At 43.0% G+C, this 21,355-nt stretch overlaps 2 protein-coding genes across 2 annotated transcripts; both read left to right on the forward strand.

Moving 5' to 3' along the window:
• The first annotated feature begins 415 nt into the window (after positions 1–415).
• Positions 416–9,927, forward strand: lrrc45 (leucine rich repeat containing 45). Its single transcript, XM_076034842.1, has 18 exons — positions 416–504; positions 1,192–1,465; positions 1,875–1,936; positions 2,024–2,094; positions 2,948–3,126; positions 3,223–3,351; positions 3,577–3,689; positions 4,242–4,300; positions 5,551–5,628; positions 6,126–6,261; positions 7,058–7,135; positions 7,230–7,341; positions 7,424–7,494; positions 7,584–7,676; positions 8,449–8,541; positions 8,703–8,876; positions 9,158–9,305; positions 9,532–9,927. Exons 2-18 carry the CDS (start codon positions 1,237–1,239, stop codon positions 9,729–9,731), a joined length of 2,025 nt encoding a protein of 674 aa, XP_075890957.1. The 5' UTR covers positions 416–504; positions 1,192–1,236; the 3' UTR covers positions 9,732–9,927.
• A 1,005-nt stretch (positions 9,928–10,932) lies between these two features.
• On the forward strand, positions 10,933–20,917 carry LOC142893880 (ras-related C3 botulinum toxin substrate 3). Its single transcript, XM_076034845.1, has 6 exons — positions 10,933–11,102; positions 13,538–13,609; positions 15,975–16,092; positions 16,683–16,745; positions 17,393–17,552; positions 18,646–20,917. The coding sequence occupies exons 1-6, from the start codon at positions 11,068–11,070 to the stop codon at positions 18,774–18,776; spliced, it is 579 nt and encodes a 192-aa protein (XP_075890960.1). The 5' UTR covers positions 10,933–11,067; the 3' UTR covers positions 18,777–20,917.
• The last annotated feature ends 438 nt before the right edge of the window (positions 20,918–21,355 follow it).

The raw sequence follows: 21,355 nt of genomic DNA on the forward strand, positions 1-21,355 counted from the left end.
GTTGTTGTTGTTGTTGTTGTTGTTGTTTTGTTTTTTGGGGCAGGGGGCGGGGGGGGGTTGTGCTGGAAGCTGTGGTTTCCATCCAGCAACAGCCTACTGTTCTTACCCTGTGAAATGCAGCGTCTTTACGTTCAGTCAAGCAATAAATAATTCGGAATGAAAAGGTTGGTTTTTTTCTCTCTCTCTTTATTGAGACAGGGATTTGTGGCCTACTTGCCTTGTTGAGACTTTTCTATTTAGGCATATCCTGTAGTTGGATAAAGTTGTTTCGTATTTCGCTACATTACAAATGAAAACACATTTCATAGTCTGTATTATGTTTATCATAATAAACTCTCATTGAATTCTCACGATTTCTCTCTTCCCGCTTCGTTTCATCTTGGCCGTTTAGACTTCTTTGACCAGGATGCATTGCGCCAAACTGGACTTCCTAGTTACTCCAACTTCCTTCTCTCTCCATGGAGTTTAGCAGTTAAGGCAACCCAAGAACCAGAAACACTCGAGGTTTGTGGCTCTTCATCTGGAAATACAGTGATTTATTACAACTCCATTTAATGGCTTCGCTTCAACATTAGCTTAGCTCAACTAACCGACAGACCCCAGCCTCCAGTGCGCGTTGTCGAACTGAAACGATCGTTTACGAGACACCGTTGATATACAACAGCAACATCTTCAACTGAACGTGAACACGTTATCTTAGTTAAACATGAATTGTGCTGTAAAGCAAGTAAAGCGGCCTTGCTTCGGAACTTTGTGCTACCGGCTATAGTGTTGATGTGAAACAAATGGCTCCAAGTGCAGACGCGTCACTCAAGTGTAAAAAAAATGGAAATGACGTTTCTAAATGAAAACATAAACACAAGGCTCATCTGGATTCCCCTACTGACTTATTTTGAATAATTAGAGTTTCTGTGAATGAACCAATGGGACAGGAGATTTGATAATTAACATGTTGGCATTATATTTACTGTAGGCAGGTGAGGAAATGTAACATAGCAAAAGATTTAAATGACATGTTTGTTTTCTAATTCTGTAAATTACTGACCAAATCAAATGTTTGATTGTATGATTTGCACATTCTATGGACACTGATTGTTTTTGCTCACCAAAAAGACAATAACAAAAAACAAAGATGGGTTAAAAAAGAAATTGCTAATCAATTTTGTGTCACTCTCTTAATTTGCATCTTAGATTAGGAAGATGTTCATCCAGTGCCGTGCATCAAGCTGAGCCAGAATGGAGGATTTCAGGTCGCTGTACTTGCGCCTGTGCAAGGAGAGAGGTGTGGAGGCTCAGGAGAGTGTTGACGCTCTGCTCCGCAAGAGGAGTGTTGGTCAGGAGCCAAGGCTGGACCTGAGTGGCCACAGCCTGTCTGTAGACTCCTGCTGTGTGCTGGGTCATGCTTTACAGGAGGACATTGTTGTCACAGAACTGTCCCTCAGTGACTGTATGCTCTGTGATGAAGGTGAGAAATAATAATAATAGTAGTTACTGCTACTGTAAGTGACTCAGCCACTGTTAGGACTGATGTCTTTATATTTTTTATGGGAAATCATTTTGACTAATGGCATTATTTAAAAATCCAAACTTGGATTGTTACTCTTAGTTGGAGGTTATACATTTGTGTCTGTGTAAAGTCTCAGTTACAATATATAGAATAAAGTCTACGCAATACATTGGCTTCCTATAAGTTAATTCATATGAAAGGTGGGTAAATAGATTGACAGATACATAGATGTGTGCATTTATGTATAGAAAGCAAGAGGTCAAGGAAACAACAGTGTTTGTAATGAATAACTCATTGCAGTAGTGACACAGTGACATTTCCCCACTGACTGTCAGCATCTTGTTTCGTGCTGGTGTCTGACTCCCAGGTTGCAAATTACTGCTGACTGGCCTGTTCAACAACACCACCGTAAAGGTCCTAGACCTAAAGGTAATTCAATTTCAAAAATACCACTAACTTTTTATGAGCCAGTCACATTGACAGTTGGCTGACATTTCAGTTTCGTATTCTTTTCAGGGCAATAACTTGAAATCTGAAGGAGCTGAGGTGTTGGGAAAGCTGTTGGCATGTAACACAACTCTGCAGAGGTAAGAATCTTGTGTGAAAGAAGTTCTTAATGTATTTAAACCAGTGGTGTTACCATACTGGCAATTTATGCAGCCTTGAATCAAACAAGTAGGATATAGCCTGCCTTGCAGAATAAAAAAACATCTTTGGTGTTACCCTGGATGCATTTATCTGTAAACTTGTCATGCATCAGGTTTATTGTAGTCCTAATGAGAGCAGGAAGTGACTTATTAAAAGCTTCCCCTTGGTGAAGATGCAGAAGGGATACAGCATCCCAGTGTTTTTCAACCTTTTTGAGCCACAGCACATTTTTTACATTGAAAGAAATCCCATGGCACACCACCACCAACCATAAATATGACAACATGACACTTTATAACCAAATAATTACAATATAGTCTCTTCATTTATTTATACTCAGTCAGTGTGAAACCTGGGAAACCTGTTTAGATGCACATAAAGCTGATATGCTGTGAGGAATCAGTTGAAAGCACTCTCACTGCACAATGGTATGTTATTATTTTTAGACCAATTATGCGGATTGGGACACCTGACATTACCTTATGCTCCACTAGTGTGCTGCAGCACAGTGGTTGAAGACCACTGCAGTATGCCAAGCTCCTTCCAGAGAGTAGTGTGCAGTTTTGTTATATAGATGACATTTTTGCATTGAAAGAAGAATAAGAAGCATCACACAGCTATAGGATAAGGATCAGTTATTACAGGAGAATTGAAAAGCTTGTTGTCTAATGTTGGTTGGTAGAGAAGACTGTGCACAGTCTCTTTTTTTATTTCAGAGGAACTTTTTAGGGATCCCTTCATTTGTGGCGGCTTGTTCTGTTCTTGCTCTTCACCCGTGTTCACTGTTTGCAGGCTGGTGTTGGAGTGGAATGCTTTGGGCTTGTGGGCTGAAGCCTTCTCGCTCTTTTGTGAGGGTCTGGCCTCCAATACAGCGTTAACGCAGCTGGATCTTCGCAACAACCAAATCAATCACGACGGTGCCTCTCAGCTGGCTCAGGCTCTAGCGCGGAACAGCAGCCTGGAAGCACTCGGTGATGTGAAAGCGAAATGTTTTGTCAGTCTGTCTAGTCTCTTGTGCTTTCCCCTGCAAACTGAGCTCTGACCTTTACCAATGACGGCCTTCACAGATCTCAGGTGGAACAACATTGGCCTGCTAGGTGGCAGGTCTCTCTTGGAGGCGCTGCAGAAAAACAAGCGTATCGTGCATCTGGAGATGGCCGGGAACAACATTCCGAGCGATACACTCCGAGGACTCGGTAAGTTGTGCGTGTATGGAAGTTTTTGTCTTGATAACCTACAAGTCAGCCTTTTGCAGCAAGAAAGGTAACTTCATTTACAGTACATCAGTCGCATTTAATTGCCAGTATCATAATAAATTATTATTCCTTGTAAATAATGAGCAACACTCGGATGCAGGTGCAAATAAGTAGCTACCTAATCGTTCATGTTTTTTAACAAACTTTTGCAACTGTTGTGAACAGAGCAGAGCACAGGGCACAACTGGGACTGTCAGGCAACCCTCAGAGAGAGCCACAGCAGGACCAGGATCCTCAGCAGGGAGATCCAGAGCCTGCATGTGGAGAAGGGTCGGCAGGTACCCTCATACCACTCATGCACATCCAGAACTCTGGTGTAGATTTATTAGAATGTTATAGGGTTCTATTAGATGACATTTCATTTCATGTAAATTATCCAAACATCAGTGACTATTTTTTGTAACAACAGTAATTTGTTTCTATTTTGTCAGTGAACTTCCCAGTAATTAGAAAAGTCCATCCTTCACCTCTTTTGCTTGCTCACCTTTTTGAGAAATTGTTCTTGAAACCAGCCCTTTGTGATGTCACAGAGGAGGTTGATACCCTCTCAGGGTAATGGGAAGACCCCCAAACAACCTGGTTTTCTGCTCCCTTGCTGCTTCCTTCCATACATCTTGAAGGAGCAACACAGTGTCATTTGTTAGACTGAGTTTTCTGACGGGGCTCCTCAGTTCAGCTCTTCAGCTCTTTGTTGTCTTTTGCAATTGTTAATTGTACAAGGTTGCTCCAGAATGTGATGATGGAAAATGACAGTCTCATAATTTGGTCACTTAACAAAAAAAAAAGAAGCTGTGGTGCATTGTGCGTTTTTTTTTCTTTCTTTCTTTCAGTTTGTAAACATGATGGAAACCATCGACCGCCAGAAACAGGAAATGGGCCATTCTAGCAGGTACAAATGAAGCCTCTTTCACACCTGAACTCAGGATAATGTCAGGAGAATTACATGAGGGTAATGTTAGCATTCGCTCCTTCACACATTCTGCTATCTGGAGATTGTCTTTAAATGTATTTCCACATAACTTTCAAAGCTGCTGTGCTGCCTGAGTGTGAGTTTACAGATTCCGTATGATCAGTGCATGACATTATTATTATTTCAACCTAAAGGAAAAGTGCTGTATTAAAAAGTGTGTGTGTGTGTGTGTGTGTGTGGGGGGGGGGGGTAGGGTGCATATTTACATACATTTCCTAAATGAAGTATTTGCTTTGCTAAAATAAGCTCAATAGTAATGGCGATGTAGGTGTAGTACATTCATCTCTAACAGGGGAGGGCGAACGTTTTGACTGGTGGGGCCACAGTGGGTTCTAAGATTTGACCGAGGGGGCTGGAGCAGCAGCAGATGGATGCATTGTTTTGGTGACCCACCTCATAGGAGGAAAAATACAGAATGGCATATGTAGAAAGCATGTGCTTCTATGTCAATTGAAAATGAACAAAAGTGTTAAAAACAATATCATTGTCTCTGACAAAGGTGTATTTAGCTTTTATTGAAATGACTGTGAAAACACTGAGAAAATGGATGAAATGCAGCTATTTTATGACTCACAGACTTAATATAATTTCTTCAACTTCGGCAGGCTGTATTAGAAAGCTTAACAGGCTGCATATAATCTATTCATTCTTACTTATTTCAGGCTGCGACTTGATACAGAAGCTCTGTGTCATTGGCATGTTCATTCAATGTTTTTCGCAATATTTTTCTTTTTCCTTTACAGTGTTACAGATACCCTATTAAACATATTTTCACGGCTGCAACTGCAGCAGTTCTACCAGTGATTTTGCAGAATTTTCTTGAAGGACACTTTAAATACCATTTTAATATATTTCTGATCAGCAGTTGATTAAAACAGCAGAAAACAGGGAAACAACTTCACACTCATTAGACCAAAGTAGATGGCAGGTTACATGTTTGTTCAGACATACAGCTCCAATAGTTTAAGTCTTGACATGACCAGAGTTGGACTGTGTGACCAGAGGAGGCTGAAGTGTTCATGTGTACAATGTGTCAATTGTTTGAACAGTAGAGAAATAGGATAGCTATACAACTCACAGACGCAGTCTTACTGCACAACTGTTCTCCCTTTTTCATTTTGTTTACGTGACCTCGGAGCAACGAGCACTCTCTCCTTCCTGTTGATTAGGACCTCGCTTGTTCAGATCGGCCAGCTACAGGAAGCTTTGAATGAGAGGAAATCAGCCGTCAACTCTCTGGCTGCCAAGTAAGGGTTTCATATTTATATTATAAACAAGAGTGCAATCTCTGCGTAGTCTTTGTCTCTTCTCAGTTTAGACTTTTCCAAAACCTAATCAAGGGAAGCACATGGTTCTATGAATAACTAGAGTGTGAACTATGGTCTAGGTAAACATATCCACTTAAAGGATCTCTATCGGTTATTCACTCAATCATTGGGTGATGACGTATGTAACTATTTTCACATGGAGCAAATGACAAGAGTCCACAAATTCCAGTGTTTTGTGTGGATTATTTATATTATTCTATAAAACCATCCACAAAATCTACAAATCTGAATTATATGTCAAGATAATCAGACCTTAGCAAAATCTTTTTCTCCTTTTGACATTGGAATTACTCATGTGGTTACTTAAAATATGTATCATGTAAACCATGGGGTTTACTGGCTTCCTTTCAGTCTTGATGTTGCTTCGATATGATGAGAGGAACGTGCAGTGACGGTGATCACTTGATGTTTTGCAGGCTGCAGATGACGGAGGCCGCCTTGGCCCTCTCGGAGCAGAAGAACCACAACATGGGAGAGCTGTTGACTCAAGTCAAGGTGGAGAAAGAGGAGCAGTTGGAGCGATGGAGCAGAGAGAAGAAGAAAGAACTTGAGGCATGGACACACACATCATGTCAGGCCTTTATCATTTCAATGTAGATGGCAGGTGTGGCTGGCTTTCATTGGTGACCACTGTAAAATCCTGCAGAAGGAAAATGTTTGGCATCCATAGCGGAATCCTATGACTTACCCATCATCACCTGAAACAAGAGGTGCATAGGTTGCCAAGGGAAGCCTTAGCACCCCCTTTTGGTGATGGAATGTAGCAGAAAAGAAACACTCATTTTGTAACTGAAGTTTCCCAAACTTTTCAAAATCTTTCTGTTGTTTTATAGTTGCAGCAATATTTTGAATATTTCAATGTCGTGATGTGCAAAATGGTATAAATGTGAACAAAAAGCATCACTTGATTAATTCTGTTAAAAACAAAGTAACCACTTTATACTTGTGGGGGTTTGGTTTAACACTCACTTGTAGTTAATGTTAATGTGTTACCATAAGGATTACCATGAGAGGTTTATTACAATACACCTGATAGATTGTTTCTAATTTACCGTCACATACTTATCTGAGCATGCGACTTACAAAACTTATGCAGCATCTCGTCAACAAAGAGAGGATTTATGAGAACTCTATTCTACTTCAGTTGATGCAGCACTGCCCCAAAATCCTGCTTCCAAGGCTACAACCTGCATGGAGTTTGTAACCTGAGAGCAATCAATACTGGCAAACAATAAGAAACTGGCTTGACAACTGTGTCATCAAAACTTCTTCAGAAAACTATGTTCCAAATCTACTCGTTGCAGGACTGATGTCACTGATAAACTGCTTGTACCTCTTGTCTTTGCAGGACTCCTTATTGAGGGAAGGCAAACTGCTCCGACAAATACAAAATCTGACAGAGATCAACGTCCAACTCAGTAACAAAGTAAAACGTTTTGTACAATGTGAACTAGCACCACTTAGTGGTTCCACACCAGTACTGAACTGCATACTGAATGAACTAAACCGCATTGTGTTAGGTGGAGGAGATGGAGCACAGGTCTAAATCTCAGCAGCAGCAGCTGTTTGAGCTCAAACAGCAGTTGACAAACGACACGGCGGAGCTAAAGCTGCGACTCGCACAAGCCAAAGGTAACGTTCGCCACACAGACTGTCTTTTTTTTCTTTCCTTTTGCACTCCAACTGAGATCCTGAGTATGTCACCCTATGTCAGACCGTCTGGAGATGGAGAAGCAGCGGTCCAAACAAGCCTTGGAGGACATGAATTGTCTACGCCAGAAGGAGGTACAAAACTATTCATTGCAAGGTTGGCAACAATGTAAAAAATGTTTCAATCAATGCAGATTTGAAAATATAATAAATGTCCTGCACAGATGGAACATGCCACTCACACTCAAGAAGAGAGTGAGAGAGCGCTGAACGAACGCATCCTTAAGCTGGAGGGACGGCGGATACAACTGGAAGAGGTCGGACTCTTTTCTGCTGTGCAATTAACACAAACACATCCAACACTGAAGATGGCCATAGTTGAAATGAAGAATGGGATTGCATTCACTGTACATCATTCTTACAGTAATGCATTGGGCAGTTGAGTGGAGTCACTGTCAATTTCTATTTCATTTCTGTGGAATCAAACCTCAGCTGGTGTTCAGATACACAGTTGAGGCACTGTGCTGTTTATCATGTACACCTCTGACTGCAGGTTCCTTCTGGCTTTTCCCAAAATTCTGCATTTGATTCACCATCAAAGGCTTGATGATTTTGATGAGAATCTTAATGCTTTGTCTTGTACAAGGAACAGCTTGTCATTTCAAATTTAGATAAGACAAAGAAAAACTAATGGACTTTAGAAAGAGAGATTGTGAGTCCATCATTATGTACCTCTTATTATGAGAAGTACATATTTGTATAAATAGGTCACAGTGGTTATTCTTGTACATTTTTATTAGCAAAACATAAACTCATACAGTGAAGGAATTCAATAAGAGTCCATTGATAATGGTCTTACAAAATCTCAATCATTTCTTTTTTTCCATTTTTGCATCTTATTAGTAAGAACCTGAGTTTTGTACTAACACATAACCTTCAAAAAAGTGATGAAGAGCTCGAAGGTCGATGCATCTTGAATCAATCCACTCATTTCCATCTGTTTCTTACTTATATAGTTGTTTACAGTTATTTCAATTGCATGTATTTGTGCATCAAGAATGTTTAATATATGACGTCAATTTCTTGTAGGAGCTGAGTAAAGCTAAAGCGTTGTGTGTGACCGAGCGAGCCATGGCCGAGCAAGAACTGCAGAGAGTGAGAACTCAAATACGGCAGGAGGAGGTGTGTTCACAGACCTCTCAGAATTGTTTTTTATCAGTGTTCTTCCAGCACTCTGTACAAGTTCACCTTCACCTCCTCATTGTGTGTAATGTGCAGACTCAATATTTAATGTTATATATTGGTAATCATCCTTTACTCCCACCTTTGCCTTCTCTGAGCAGCAGGAGCACGTGTCGTTGCTGGAGGACAAGCACCACTCGCTGCGCTCGTCTCTGCAGGAGCTGCAGCTGCACGGCAGCCAGCAGAAACAGACCATCTCTGAGCTGCAGCTCAAGAACAACCAGCAGAACATCGAGATGGAGAGCCTGAGGCGCAGGATAGACGAGCTCAACCAGGTCAGGAAGCCGCCTCTTCATCCAAATGGGGGCATCATCAAATTTCAGATGTAACTTCAGTGCAATTTACAAGCTAATTTATTTACCAGTTTCTTTAAAAATAAAGAAATAAAACTAATTGATTATATGAAAGGTTTTTAAAGTACTGTTGTGAACATATAACAGGAGGTATGAAAAGAAAATGAATCGTCAGCCATCTTTTTTCCCATTTTGCTGAGGAGTAATAAAGCAGGGCTGCTATTGAATAAGCTGTGTGCTCAGCAGCTGGTGTATTGTTGCAGGAGCTCTCTTGCAAAGACCAGGTGAGGGTAGCTGAGGTGAGCCGAGTGAAGGTGGAGCTGCAGGAGCAGATCGGCCATCTAGACGCAGAGAGGACGGCACAGGTGGCGCTAAAGGAGAAGGTCAGCGCTCTGGAGCGCGAAATTAAAGGTCAGCTTTTTGTGTCAGTTATTTAATTCTAATTCTGCGAGTTTGTCCTTTATAATCTGTATCATATACCTGGACTCTCTCAATTCTTCATCATTTCTGTCTGAAGATAATTGTCCATATACACATAAGAATTTTTAAGAAAAACAAACGCTCGCAATTGTCTCAGGATGAACGAATGTCTCTGTTTTACATACTGTTTCTTCCCTCGCGGCTGGCCGACCTGCAGTGCTGAGCAGCAACTACAAAGACGCACTCCTAGACAGAGAGAGCGAGATGTCTTCCATGCTGGAGAAGCTGCGGCTCAAAGAGGCAGAGATCCAGAGGATGCGGGAGGACGAGGCGCACAGAGCAAGCCTCCTGCAGAACGCCATCCTGGCGTATGTTCAGAGCTCCAGTCCAGCTCACTACAGCAGCTCCACAAAGTGACTGGAGACATGACTTCCTCAGCGGATCCCATATTGGGCTCCCTCCTAGCTAAGGACAGGCGGGACTATTAAGAAAAAACAACCAACAGTCCACTTGTGTGGTCTGAGTCATTAGTTTCAGCAAGATGTGTGAGATCGCTCAGTTTTTATTTGAAATCATTTTTATGAACAATACTGAAATAAAAGCCTTACGTACATTTTTTCTTCTACATTGTTTTCTCCATCATTTCTATCGGAAAATGTAAGTCTGTGATATCAATTAGGGATACAAATAATCAATTAATTCATTAATCGATAGTTGATTGACCGTATATGTATATTACGACCATTGCAGTATCTAAAGGTTAATTGCTCTTTCCTGCCACTAAATTGTTATATTAACTACCTGTGTAAAAAATGTTCATTTAATTGCGACTAATTTGATTTAATCGATTAAATTCTTAATCATTTAATCATCATCATCAAATTGTTAACATCCCGAGTATCAATATAAAGAAACATGAGCAGTCACATATTTTAAAAGGAAGATGCTGTTGCTGTTACTGTTTATAGTTGATTTGAGATTTGCCTTTGTGAACGGGCGCCTAACTGTCGAGACTACTGTATATATCTTACTCACATCTGATGTGAACCAGGGAATTTGTCCATAGGATATGACATTCGGGATCATCAGGAGACAGATTGCTTATATTAGAGTTAGTTTTGTTTTTTGTTTTTTTGTTGTTGTTTTTTTTTTTACATCCAAAGAAGAATAGAATGGCAGTAGCTGTAGCAGGTTGTTGCAATTAGATTGTTGCTCCTGCAATTATTAGAACTATTCCACTTGCACTGTTACTGTTTGCACTCACACCATTGTATCTGCAATATTCACCTGTGCTGTCTAACCAAAATTATATCGTTCTTGAGAAAAATATTATGCCATCGTCAAGTGAAAAAGGCTTGAGAACGAGGAACATCCTTTGTTTTATTGTTTTAACGCAATGCGGGGGGGGGGGGGGGGGGTATGTATCTATTTGTCTTTATGACAAACATTGCTCTTGAGACCAATGAAGTATTAACTTCAAAGCTAACCAGACCAAAAATGGACCAGTTGTAATGGTATTAAGCACTCCTTTAAACGGTGAGCGACTGTCGAGGAAGCGGCTCCCCTTTTCTTGCACTGGCCCTTTAAATGGGATCGGCACTTTCCGGAGACGCTCGGCACCGCCATCGACCCCTTTCACTGCGGCTCCATCGCCGAGCGGACTGGCCCTCTCTGCTGCTCTCATTCACGCTGCACATCTTTTGAAAAAACACCAAACGGCGACTCTCCGCGAAAGCCTTCAGCTCCCGCACAAATGCAAGCTATCAAATGTGTGGTCGTCGGCGACGGGTAAGAAGCGGCGTTGGCTTTTCTTTTTGATTGTACGGGCGCGGTGCCGCCGCCACCGCCGCCGCTTTTTGTCCCGTGTGCGGTTGGGCGAAGCGTCCACGGACGGAGGGATGGATGATGGGAGGATGCTATGTAGGAAAATGGGCTGGGGCTCGCCGACACGTCGGTCGCGCTTGCTCTTATCTCACCCCCTCCGACCCCACCTCTGTCTCTCCCTCTCTCTGTCGATGAAATCCGACACCTTACTGGTTTTTCGGGGGGCGATAGCGGTTCGTTTTGGACCTCCGGCTCGCCGTGACAGCGGAGCGCCTCGGGATGCTACGCCGAAACACCTGCACGAAGGCTCGTAGGCCACTGGAGGCGGGCTGAAGTGCTGATGCACGCTAAGGAATTTTGTGGCCTTGTCAGTGACAAAACAGGCCCCGCTGCCACGGGGCTCCTCACGACGTGTGTGTCGTTTCTCCTCCGCTGTCGCCGCCGCCCGCTCGCCGAGATACCTGGCGTTGCCTTTGAGAATTCGGTGCTTAAAAAAAGATCTTAATTCCACTGCAAGGCGGTGGTGGAGGCCGGAGGAAACTAGCTGTGGCATCAGAAGAGTGGAGATGGGGCCTAAGACTGACTGGTGTGGTGTGATGTGATGATCTGGTCGGCACTCTGTTGTGGAATTGGAACGGCTTTTGTGTGTTTTCTGTTGTTGTTGCCACTTTAGGATTCTTGTCAGCATCCCAGCACCAGTATTCGTCCACAGCGTGTCTCTGTTGAAAGGTGGCTTCATATTTTATTAACCTGGTTTTATCAGATTAATAATCAGATTAATATTTCACAGGTGTGGGCGAGGTGGGCAAAACAGATTAACTGTGAAACATCATATATCACCAGATGGACTTCCAGTTTATCAAGCACCGTCGACTCGTATGGTTACTTGTTCACTGTTTGGAGCCTGAAAGTCACCAATGATGTCATTCATTTTATTCTATCTTTGAATTACAGTTATTTTACAAACAGGAAGAGGGATGCAACAGGTTTTATAGCATAAAAGAGCTCTTTATGAAAGACAATGCATCTTATTTTTTTCAGCCTCAAACCTTCTCTGTTGGTAACAAAGTGCTATTGTCAGGATGCGAGTGTAATTCCTTGTCTGCTCAAACTGTCACCATTAAAGACCCCAGTGACAATCGTATCTTGAAGATTTTGGTACCCTTTGTGACATCACAAAGGAATTGTTTCCAGAGCGACTTGTTTGATAACGCTTACTGAGAAGTGTTGCGTGCAAAAAAAAAAAAAGGGGGCAAACTTTTCCCATTTCTCAGGCTGAATGCCTGCTAGAAGTCTGCTAGAGACACGCGTTGTTGGAGGGAAACATTTGGACAGTGAGTTTTACAGAACTTGGGAGCTTCAATATTTTTCGTGATCTCTATCTGACAAGTCCAGATGTCCAGCATGCTGAAAATGGCTCATGCAAGATGTGTATATACTGCAGTCTAAACTGAGGCTAGTGTGCTGTGTGTCACTTCCTTCCTTCTAGTTGTCATTACTGAAGACAAGAAGCTCCTGGTTTACATATATACAGTATGCATAAGATGATTGACTGGAAATATGCTTTACTCTTCAATGAGAGTAACAAGAAGGCAACATGTATGGGGACTATGGTGTGTAAGATAGTGATTTTTAAGATAACATTTGTTGGGAATTGGTGCCATATGCATAAATAATAAAGGTAAAAGGTGATTTTATGAAATGACAACACATGGGTTTTGTGATTTCAGGAAGTTGAGCCTTTTCTCCGCTGCTTCTCACAAGGCCACTCATCTCAAAACGACCTTCTGCTTCTCATAAACACTTTCTCTGCGCCATTTTGCCGACATGAGTTAATGAACACAAAATTGTTGTTTGCCTCATGCACACACAACACACGGCCTGTAAATATTTGACAGTCATATGACCAGTGTGGAGGCTGTAGGGCAAGAGGAGCCGCAGCAACCCACAGTCTTTGGCTTGTTCTCAGTTGTTTCCCGTGACGCCAGTTTAGATCACCTGAAAAGAAATCACAGAAAAATGGTCGCAGGACAATAAGTTTCTGACACTTTTTGTCTGTGGCCTTAAGTGAGGTATTTCTCTTTGGTTATCTTAACACTAGCTTGCTTTTACCAGTCTGCTGCTGCCGAGTGACCGAATGAGTGAGTGAGAGAGAGAGTGTGTGCCTGTGTTGTGTGTGTCAGTGGAGGGAGGTGGGTATCATAAGGGGCTTCTGTGTCCCTCAGGCAACATGAATGTAGGCCAGTGTCTGTGTGGCACAGTAAGAGTGCAAGGCAGCACCCAGCCTAACCCCGATACATAAAAGCCACACAAACACACTTTCAAATGGATTTTAAAAACAAAGGCGTTCTTTTTGTTGAACTTGTCGTCTGCTGTCCTTCCTCTCCCGTCTTCCTCAGGGCTGTGGGTAAGACCTGTCTGCTGATCAGTTACACCACCAATGCCTTCCCCGGTGAATACATCCCCACCGTGTGAGTAGAAGCGTCCGTCGGTACCGTTGAAGTCACACCGATTCATCCACAACGTTGAAACCACTCGTGTTTGTCGTGAATAACACAATAACATTGTGAAATCAGTCAGAACACACGGCGGCCCCTGGAAGTGGCTCAGTCTGATGGGGTCAGTCCCAGAAGGATTGGTGCTGACACACCACAAACAGTGCTGAGCTGAGTGGAGCCCAACGTGTTCAGGAAGTGTCATCCCATCAGGCATCAGGCGACATGGACTTTAGGACAAGCTGTTGTGAGGTGGCCACGATCTAGAAAGACAGTGTCTCTGCTCAGAGAACCACGGTTACTCATGTGGCTGCCTCCCCAACCCTGCTCCATGCACTACTACTCACACAAGATAAGGGACGCTCAACTTTTGAGTGAAAATGTAAAAAGATAAAGCTCCACTGATGTTCTGTCATTAAATGAAGTCATTGCAGTAGAAGCCTGCAGTGATCGTTTCTTCACCTCAGACTGTGTGTTGAAACAGAAGCGAAGAGTTGAGGATTTACGACAGCAAAACATGTCAAGCAACTTGTCATGTGAGCCTTTGTTAGGCGTCGTTTTGGTCTCATGATGTCTGAATGTGAACGGCACGATGAAGAGGACCGTTGAGATACATTGAGGCGTAACATTTAGTGATCCGTTCAGGGCTCAGACACTTGTCGTGTTTGGGATTTTTGTGGATAATCACCTTGTTAGAGTATTGAAACACTGAAGACATATACAACATGTTTAAAAGTCATATGAAGGTATTTTAGATGCATTTTGACATTTCACCTGAAACCCAAATGTATAGAACTTTCTGTCAGAAGTATAAATTCTACTCCAGCTACCATGACTGTCACCACCATTCACCTGAGCAGACTTCATAGCAACTACAAGAACTTCAGTTCAGGAGACAATTTGAAACAAATGGACCACCTGACCCACACTGGTGACTGCAGGAACAGAGGAAGTTCCCACTGAATCATCTTTGGTCTTTATCAATTGAAAATGAAGAGGTGGAACATGGAGAGGTATAGTAACAGTAGCTGCCTGCCACATGGAACCTCCCAAGTACTCCCTGAAACCAGTTGAAGTAACCAGGTTGATAGTTCATCACGCTTGGGCCATTCTGGGCTCGTTCAGGAAAGCATGTTTAGTTAAAACTGAGCTTTGTTTCTATTTTTTTAAATGTAAACAAAGTTGATTGTTTCTGAAAAGAAGATAAGAAGCCCTTGCTAGGATAACTCCAGCCAGAGGGAACTTCAAGTCTGCCAGTTCCTATGGTAACCAACTGAAGGCACTACAGTCCTGCAGCCACCCACTGATTCCATCAGTGTAATTGAAAGATGATTGATCAAAGACTTTGACCCATAACTAAAGGACAGTAGGAGTCCCTGGATATTGGGGAAAGACCTCATCCAGACCAAGAGAGAAAGGGCCTTCAATTTAAGCACACCCTGATCTCACGTTGCCACACAAAGACTAAACAGAGCGCAGTGAAGCTGTTGACTGTTCAGAAGCACACTCAGCCAAATGAAGAGGTGGCTGACAGCAGCCTCTCTATATAACCTCTTAGCCCGACTGATTGAGTGCCGCTGATGCAGATCTTCACAGGTGCATCCAATAACTCTTAATTAGCAGGGAAATCTGCTACCTGAAATCAGACACATCTAACCTTGACCACAACACTCCATTTTGTTTTATTTTGTTTTTGTTCTTACACACATCCGTCTGTTAAAGCATCATTAAATTGACCTGACGCGACTGAATTTGAAAAAGCCCCCGAGAGAAATTTACTTGTATTTTAACCACTCACCAGTTTTTTATCACAGCCAGAATCTAACTTAATAATCAGTGTTTGATAAAGATAATGATCTTCTTATTCAGCTCTTTGTCTTTTAAAGGGGCCCTGTCATGGCCATTACCAGATTTAATATATTGATTTTTCTCATCTACTTCCAACAGTGGTTAAAAAAAAATAAAAAAAACACAAACTCCTTGTTTGAGCTGCTAGGAGGCAAGATTGCGACTAGCACTCATGCAGTGATGCTTTGCCCACATTAAAAAAAAAAAAGTCTGCAGAGGAGTTAAGTCCGCTAATCCATTTCAGCAGAGTAACAAGGAAAAATCCAGCTCTGGAAGTGCGCAAGTTGTCATTTTAGTACTTGGTGTGTCAGTCGGCATGCCAGTAACGCAAAAAGTCACATTAAAGAGCAGAAAACATCAGTATTTCATTCCAGGGACCCTTTAAGAAAAGACAGAATGCAAATAGTTTCATCATAAACATTTAAGATTTTGTGATTAAAAAAAGGGTAAATTCTCTTGCGTTTAACTCCCAGCTGTGTTCATCCTTCTGCAGCTTTGACAACTACTCTGCCAATGTTATGGTGGATGGGAAACCAGTTAACCTGGGGCTCTGGGACACAGCAGGACAAGAAGACTACGACAGGCTGCGGCCACTGTCATACCCTCAGACGGTATCACAACCCCTTTCCTACAACACTGATAGGTTCTTTCACCTGATTACGCCATTTGGAGATTTATGAAGTGCTTGAATTATTATTATTTTATTAACATTTCAAGCGCTGGGGCTTAAATCTGCCAGCTCTCTACTCTGTGGAAGTTTGCATTCAACTGGAGAAAGTAGCTTCAGGGAGTTGAGTGAATATCCAGCGTGTCAGTCAAAAGAGTTTAAGAGTTTAATCATGGCAAATCTTAACTTTATTTATAATTGAGATAATGTGTCCAATAAACTGAAAAGATGCCTTTAAAAAAAATTAAAACAGAATGCAGCAAAGCAGTAAAGATTGGTCCCAGAGGTTACATGGTAATTAATTTCTAAAGCGAGTCCTTGAAATATGCATGAGAAATAGACAGCATCATGACTATCACATGACTTGAAAATGCAGGGACAGGGACATACAGTGCAGTCAAGCAAGCAATCTTTTATTATCCTCAAACTGGCCAAGTAAGTCAAGCAAAGAAGAAGGAACATTTCTATGGATCCACTAAGACGCATGACTGCCGATCTAACTCTCAACTAGCCGTCTCTTTGGTTCTCTCCCAGGATGTGTTCTTGATATGCTTCTCCCTGGTCAGTCCGGCCTCCTTTGAGAACGTCCGAGCAAAGGTCAGTACGCTGACTGGCCACTCGCCCCTCCTCCTGCCCCTCCTTCCATGCCGAGTCTGACCACTAGGAGGCACATCTACGGCTCCGCCTGGTTTATCTGCGCCCAGCTCGCTCAGTCCTCGGCCCTCGCGACGCCCTGCCGTTGCGGTGCCCGTGCGGCACGCAGGCGCGTCGCAAGGCCGAGGTGTGAATGAGCCCAAACACTCTGCAGAGGGAGCGTGACAACCAGGCTGCGACTCGGTCTGCTGAGCGTCATGAGACGCCCTCACATCCAGTCCCGCTTTCCTGAGAGTGTGGCCTCCTTCTGCAGTCTGTCCGCTGTCGCCCTGATGGGTTCTCTCTTCTCGTGGTTGTTGTTGTTTTATTGGTGGGGGAGGGGTTTCTTCGCTTCAGTATTTTTTTTGTGTCCACAAAAGCATATGAAAAAAAATGGATTTATCTAAACGTTACTTCTTCTATTCAACAAGCCTTGTTTTTTGTTTAAAATATATACCTATGATCATCTGAGGGCGTTCCAGTGTTCTGCCTCTTCATCCAACTAACTGCTGCTTCTCTTCTCTCCCATCGACTGTGTCCTCTATATATGCATTTGTGCATGTTCATCGGTGTGTATGTGCGTGTGTGCGTGCGGTCCGGTGGCACGGCAGTGGTACCCTGAGGTGAGACACCACTGCCCCAACACACCCATCATCCTGGTGGGCACCAAGCTGGATCTGCGAGATGACAAGGACACCATTGAGAGGCTGCGGGACAAGAAGCTCTCCCCGATCACCTACCCTCAGGGCCTGGCCATGGCCAGAGAGATTGGTGAGGCTGTGTTGTGTACCCGGCGCTCAGTGGCTACTGGTGACACGGTCATCAGCCACTTGTGCTTGTTTTTTTTTTCTGTTTGCCACGTTTTGTGTTGTCACCAAACCTTTTACCAAAACATCCAACAATAAACACGGTTTATGCATACACTAATACAGTAACAATCCTCGTACAAAAAAATCGGGAGTGGACAAGTGAAGTGCAGGATGAGAAACTGAAAAAAATCCAAGGCGACTCGGTTTTATATATGTAGTTAAAGGGCCTTTACTTTGGCATGTCTACAAAGATAAAAAGGACTGAACCTACGCGTTTTGGCTTATAGCCTCCATCAGGGTCAAAGTCCAACCCGTCAAAAACACCTCTTATATACACACACAGAGACTTCAATGGTAATCAAAGCTCATGGGTCACACCTGTTTTGTTTTGTTTTTTTCAAAAGACCCACGCAGCGCTCCTCCTTCTCAATAAACTAAGTTTGTTTGGTCAAAAACCTCCTAGTTGGAGCTCGACAAATACACTCAGTCCCCTCCCCCACCTGCTCCATCCGTGGCAGCGCCAAGCCCCCAGTGTCTAAGATGGCGGCCCATTCATTTCAATGAAGTCGCTCACCCAGCGCTTGTCCCGAAAACGTTTTTGACTTAATGGGCCAATAGAGCAGGCCACTTTAGAGTAGTGCCACTTTCCATCGTGCCTCTGTAACTCACATGATTCTGATTTGCCAATCAGAACAGGCCGAGCCACAGCCCATGGGATTTTTTGCTGCAGTACCTCGAGTGGCCACTAGAAAGAAATCGGCCCGTCGCCAAATTGCCAGTCCGATATCCAGTTCTTACGATACGTCTATGGGCTGCGCCTGAGGAACAGCTCACTGCCTTGTGATTGGCCAGCTGGGAAGATGGCTGCTAGCTGTTATCCTTTGGCCACATTTATATAAAAGTTCTTGTCACCAATAGTGCATAATAAACTACTGACAAAGAATAAATAAATTGCTCAGAGACAATGTACAGCTGGAGTTGCGGCAAATCACTTCCGTCTGAGCGTTTGACAAAATGCTTTCTAACTATTTATTCTCCCAATGTTCTCCATCCAGGGGCCGTGAAGTACTTGGAGTGCTCCGCGCTCACCCAGCGGGGCCTCAAGACAGTATTTGACGAGGCCATCCGAGCCGTGCTCTGTCCTCCCCCGGTGAAGAAGAGGGGTAAGAGGTGCACCATGTTCTGAGAGAGGAAACACCGCCGCTAACACGACACTCCATCACCATGAACAACAACAACAACCACTACTTCTCCAAGAGGACGAGAGAAAAAAAAAAACTAGCGCGTCTGAGTGTGTACTGCTGAGATTGCTCACTTTTTATAAATGTTTTTTTCAAAGCAATATTGGGAGAAAAGACCAATATTTTATCTCTCTTTTTTTTGTTGTTACCATTACTGGAAAGATTCACGGGGTCTTTGAAAGACATCGACGGTCCACCTGCTCCGTACTAGTAGAACCACAACCGGTCGCCACGAGGGCTAACAAAGGTCTCCACTAGCCGTCTTCACATCGCAGCTTGTCTCCTCTCTCTGAGCCATGCGTCATTGCTTGCCGAAGTAAATGCAGTGTCGACTAGATAGAAAGTGAACTGTGAATATGCCTTCAGGTCAGACGTTGCCCCTTGCCCCTCCTGACGTTAGATCAGCATGTCGAGACAAAACGTTCAATTAGCATGATGACTGACGCGCGTTGGAAGCGACAGTAACAACAGAGACAAAAAAAAAAGACTGCTGCCTGAATTCACTGAACTTCACAAACACAGCATGACGTCCGCAGAAGGTGATATGTGACGTGCACAAAGACACAGGCGTGAACAGCGCGTCAAAACGTAACTCTAGCATTTGTATTTGTAGGACGTGAACTATTCACAAAGTTGTCGCTCACGAGCTGAGTTTAGGAGTGGTTTGACCGGGATGTATACTGAGGTGCCTGGGTTCTGTTTCAGAAAGGTGGTTCAGCAAACTCTCAGCGTGACCCTGAACTCTCAGGAGGTGATCAGCACCCAGACAGAAAAGCTTTTTCATATAAAAACATGAATAGAAATTGGAAAAAAGCAAGCAAGGCTTTGCAGCTTAATGGGGACAGAGTACGGTGACAGCTAAAATCCTCTGAAATTCAATGAATTTTTTTTTCAAATCACACTTCTGATATTGCACGCAGTGGAACACTACTAAAGCAACAGCAACAAAAAATAAATTTATTTACAAGAAGTATTTTGAAGAAAACCTGTTTGCAAAATTCAACGTTAAAATGAAGATAAAGCTGGGATGTGACAAAGTGAAATCAGGAGGACACACTGTCACTGCAGGAGAAACATCCATCCATCCATTTCCTGTTCTAGCTCCTCCCTGCGCTCCGGGTCACGGGGGTCTGCTGGAGCCTTTCCCAGCTGTCATAGGGCGAAGGCAGGGTGACACCCTGGACGAGTCTCCAGTTCATCGCAGGGCCACATAGAGACAACAACAACCATTCTCTCTCAACACACACTTACAGACCATTTAGAATTACCAGTTCACCTCACATGCACGTTTTTGACGCAGACACATGCAGAACATGCAAACTCCACACAGAAAGGCCCCAGGCCTGGAATTGAACCCACAACCTTCTTGCTAATCATTGCGTCACCCTGTCGCATGCAGAACAGCTAGAAAAAAAATTGATGGATGGATGATGTAAAAAACAGCTTTGTGTGTTTTTACACACAAGAATTTTATCTTGCATCTATTTTAATAATAAATTAACTTGACATAGCTGCATTAACCTTTAATGTCTCCTGCTCCCCAGTAGAATGAGGATATGTGCATATATGATGAAGGGAAGAATAAAAATGCAGTACTGTAAACTGTTTTTATCTGTAACTGAATTTTTTTTTTGTCAGCAGTTATTTTGCGCCCCCTGTAGTTCCGATGGAGTTATTGCAGTTCCTGCAATGCCAATAAAATCCCAGGCACAAAGTCGTCATTTAAAGTGGAGCACATCCATCCGGCCTATTAAAAGGTGAAGCAAAACTCGGGATTGGTGAATTGTTAACTAGTTGTAAATTCTTCCTTCTGTGGTTTTTCAGAGCGGTTGCTCACTTGTGTCACTACTCAAACTCCAGTTGTACCCTGAGCCTCTTTAGCAATAAAATAAACTGGTCGGTTATGGAAAAACACAGCCAAGTGGAGGTTGAAGTTGGAGGTTAGCAAAGTGGTTAGCAAGACATGCAGGTCTAGCAGACAAAAGGCTGCTGTCGGTCGCATTTAAAAAACAAAACAAAACAACAACATCACCGTTGAACAAAATTGAGACAGATGGTAAAAATGCTTAAAAATAAATAAATATATATAAAATGATAGTGACATAAACAGAGCGCCATCCATTTATGGTCAGACTGCTCCTATAGCAGGGAAGGAAGGAGAGTGGCGGAAGCTTCATCGGAAAAAACGAAACCCCTGCTCAGGTCTAGCTTAGGTTACCATAGAAACTGAGCAAGATGCTGTCACCTCGCTCACAATTTTGCAGGTTCGCTTGACCTTCCCCCTTCTGAAACAGAACCGCCAGAGTTTCCCTCATTCCAGGATGAAAACACTGAGCTCCCACCGCACCTGATTTCACAACCAGACCATCACTTCACTCAGCAATGAAAACACAGCTCAAATTGTTAGACGGTAATAGTCCTAGGGTGCACCCGTTATTTATTTTTTTATGACGCTTTCCTTTTCAAAGTTTTCTTCATCTCTGTAACACAGTATTATAAAATGATAAAGACCTTTGTAAGCCTT

Source organism: Nelusetta ayraudi, unplaced genomic scaffold (assembly GCF_046127955.1).
Source record: "Nelusetta ayraudi isolate G7.1 ecotype Tasmania unplaced genomic scaffold, CSIRO-AGI_Nayr_v1 ptg000042l, whole genome shotgun sequence".
In the NCBI taxonomy this organism is placed as follows: domain Eukaryota; kingdom Metazoa; phylum Chordata; class Actinopteri; order Tetraodontiformes; family Monacanthidae; genus Nelusetta; species Nelusetta ayraudi.

Excerpts from the sequence above, each read along its gene's own strand:
- lrrc45 (XM_076034842.1), top strand. The coding sequence starts at position 1,237 with ATGGAGGATTTCAGGTCGCTGTACTTGCGCCTGTGCAAGGAGAGAGGT. Across the intron at positions 1,466-1,874 it reads CTGTATGCTCTGTGATGAAG|GTTGCAAATTACTGCTGACT; the intron begins GTGAGAAATAAT and ends TCTGACTCCCAG. Across the intron at positions 3,690-4,241 it reads ATGTGGAGAAGGGTCGGCAG|TTTGTAAACATGATGGAAAC; the intron begins GTACCCTCATAC and ends TCTTTCTTTCAG.
- LOC142893880 (XM_076034845.1), top strand. The coding sequence starts at position 11,068 with ATGCAAGCTATCAAATGTGTGGTCGTCGGCGACGG. Across the intron at positions 11,103-13,537 it reads TGTGTGGTCGTCGGCGACGG|GGCTGTGGGTAAGACCTGTC; the intron begins GTAAGAAGCGGC and ends CGTCTTCCTCAG. Across the intron at positions 16,093-16,682 it reads CACTGTCATACCCTCAGACG|GATGTGTTCTTGATATGCTT; the intron begins GTATCACAACCC and ends GTTCTCTCCCAG.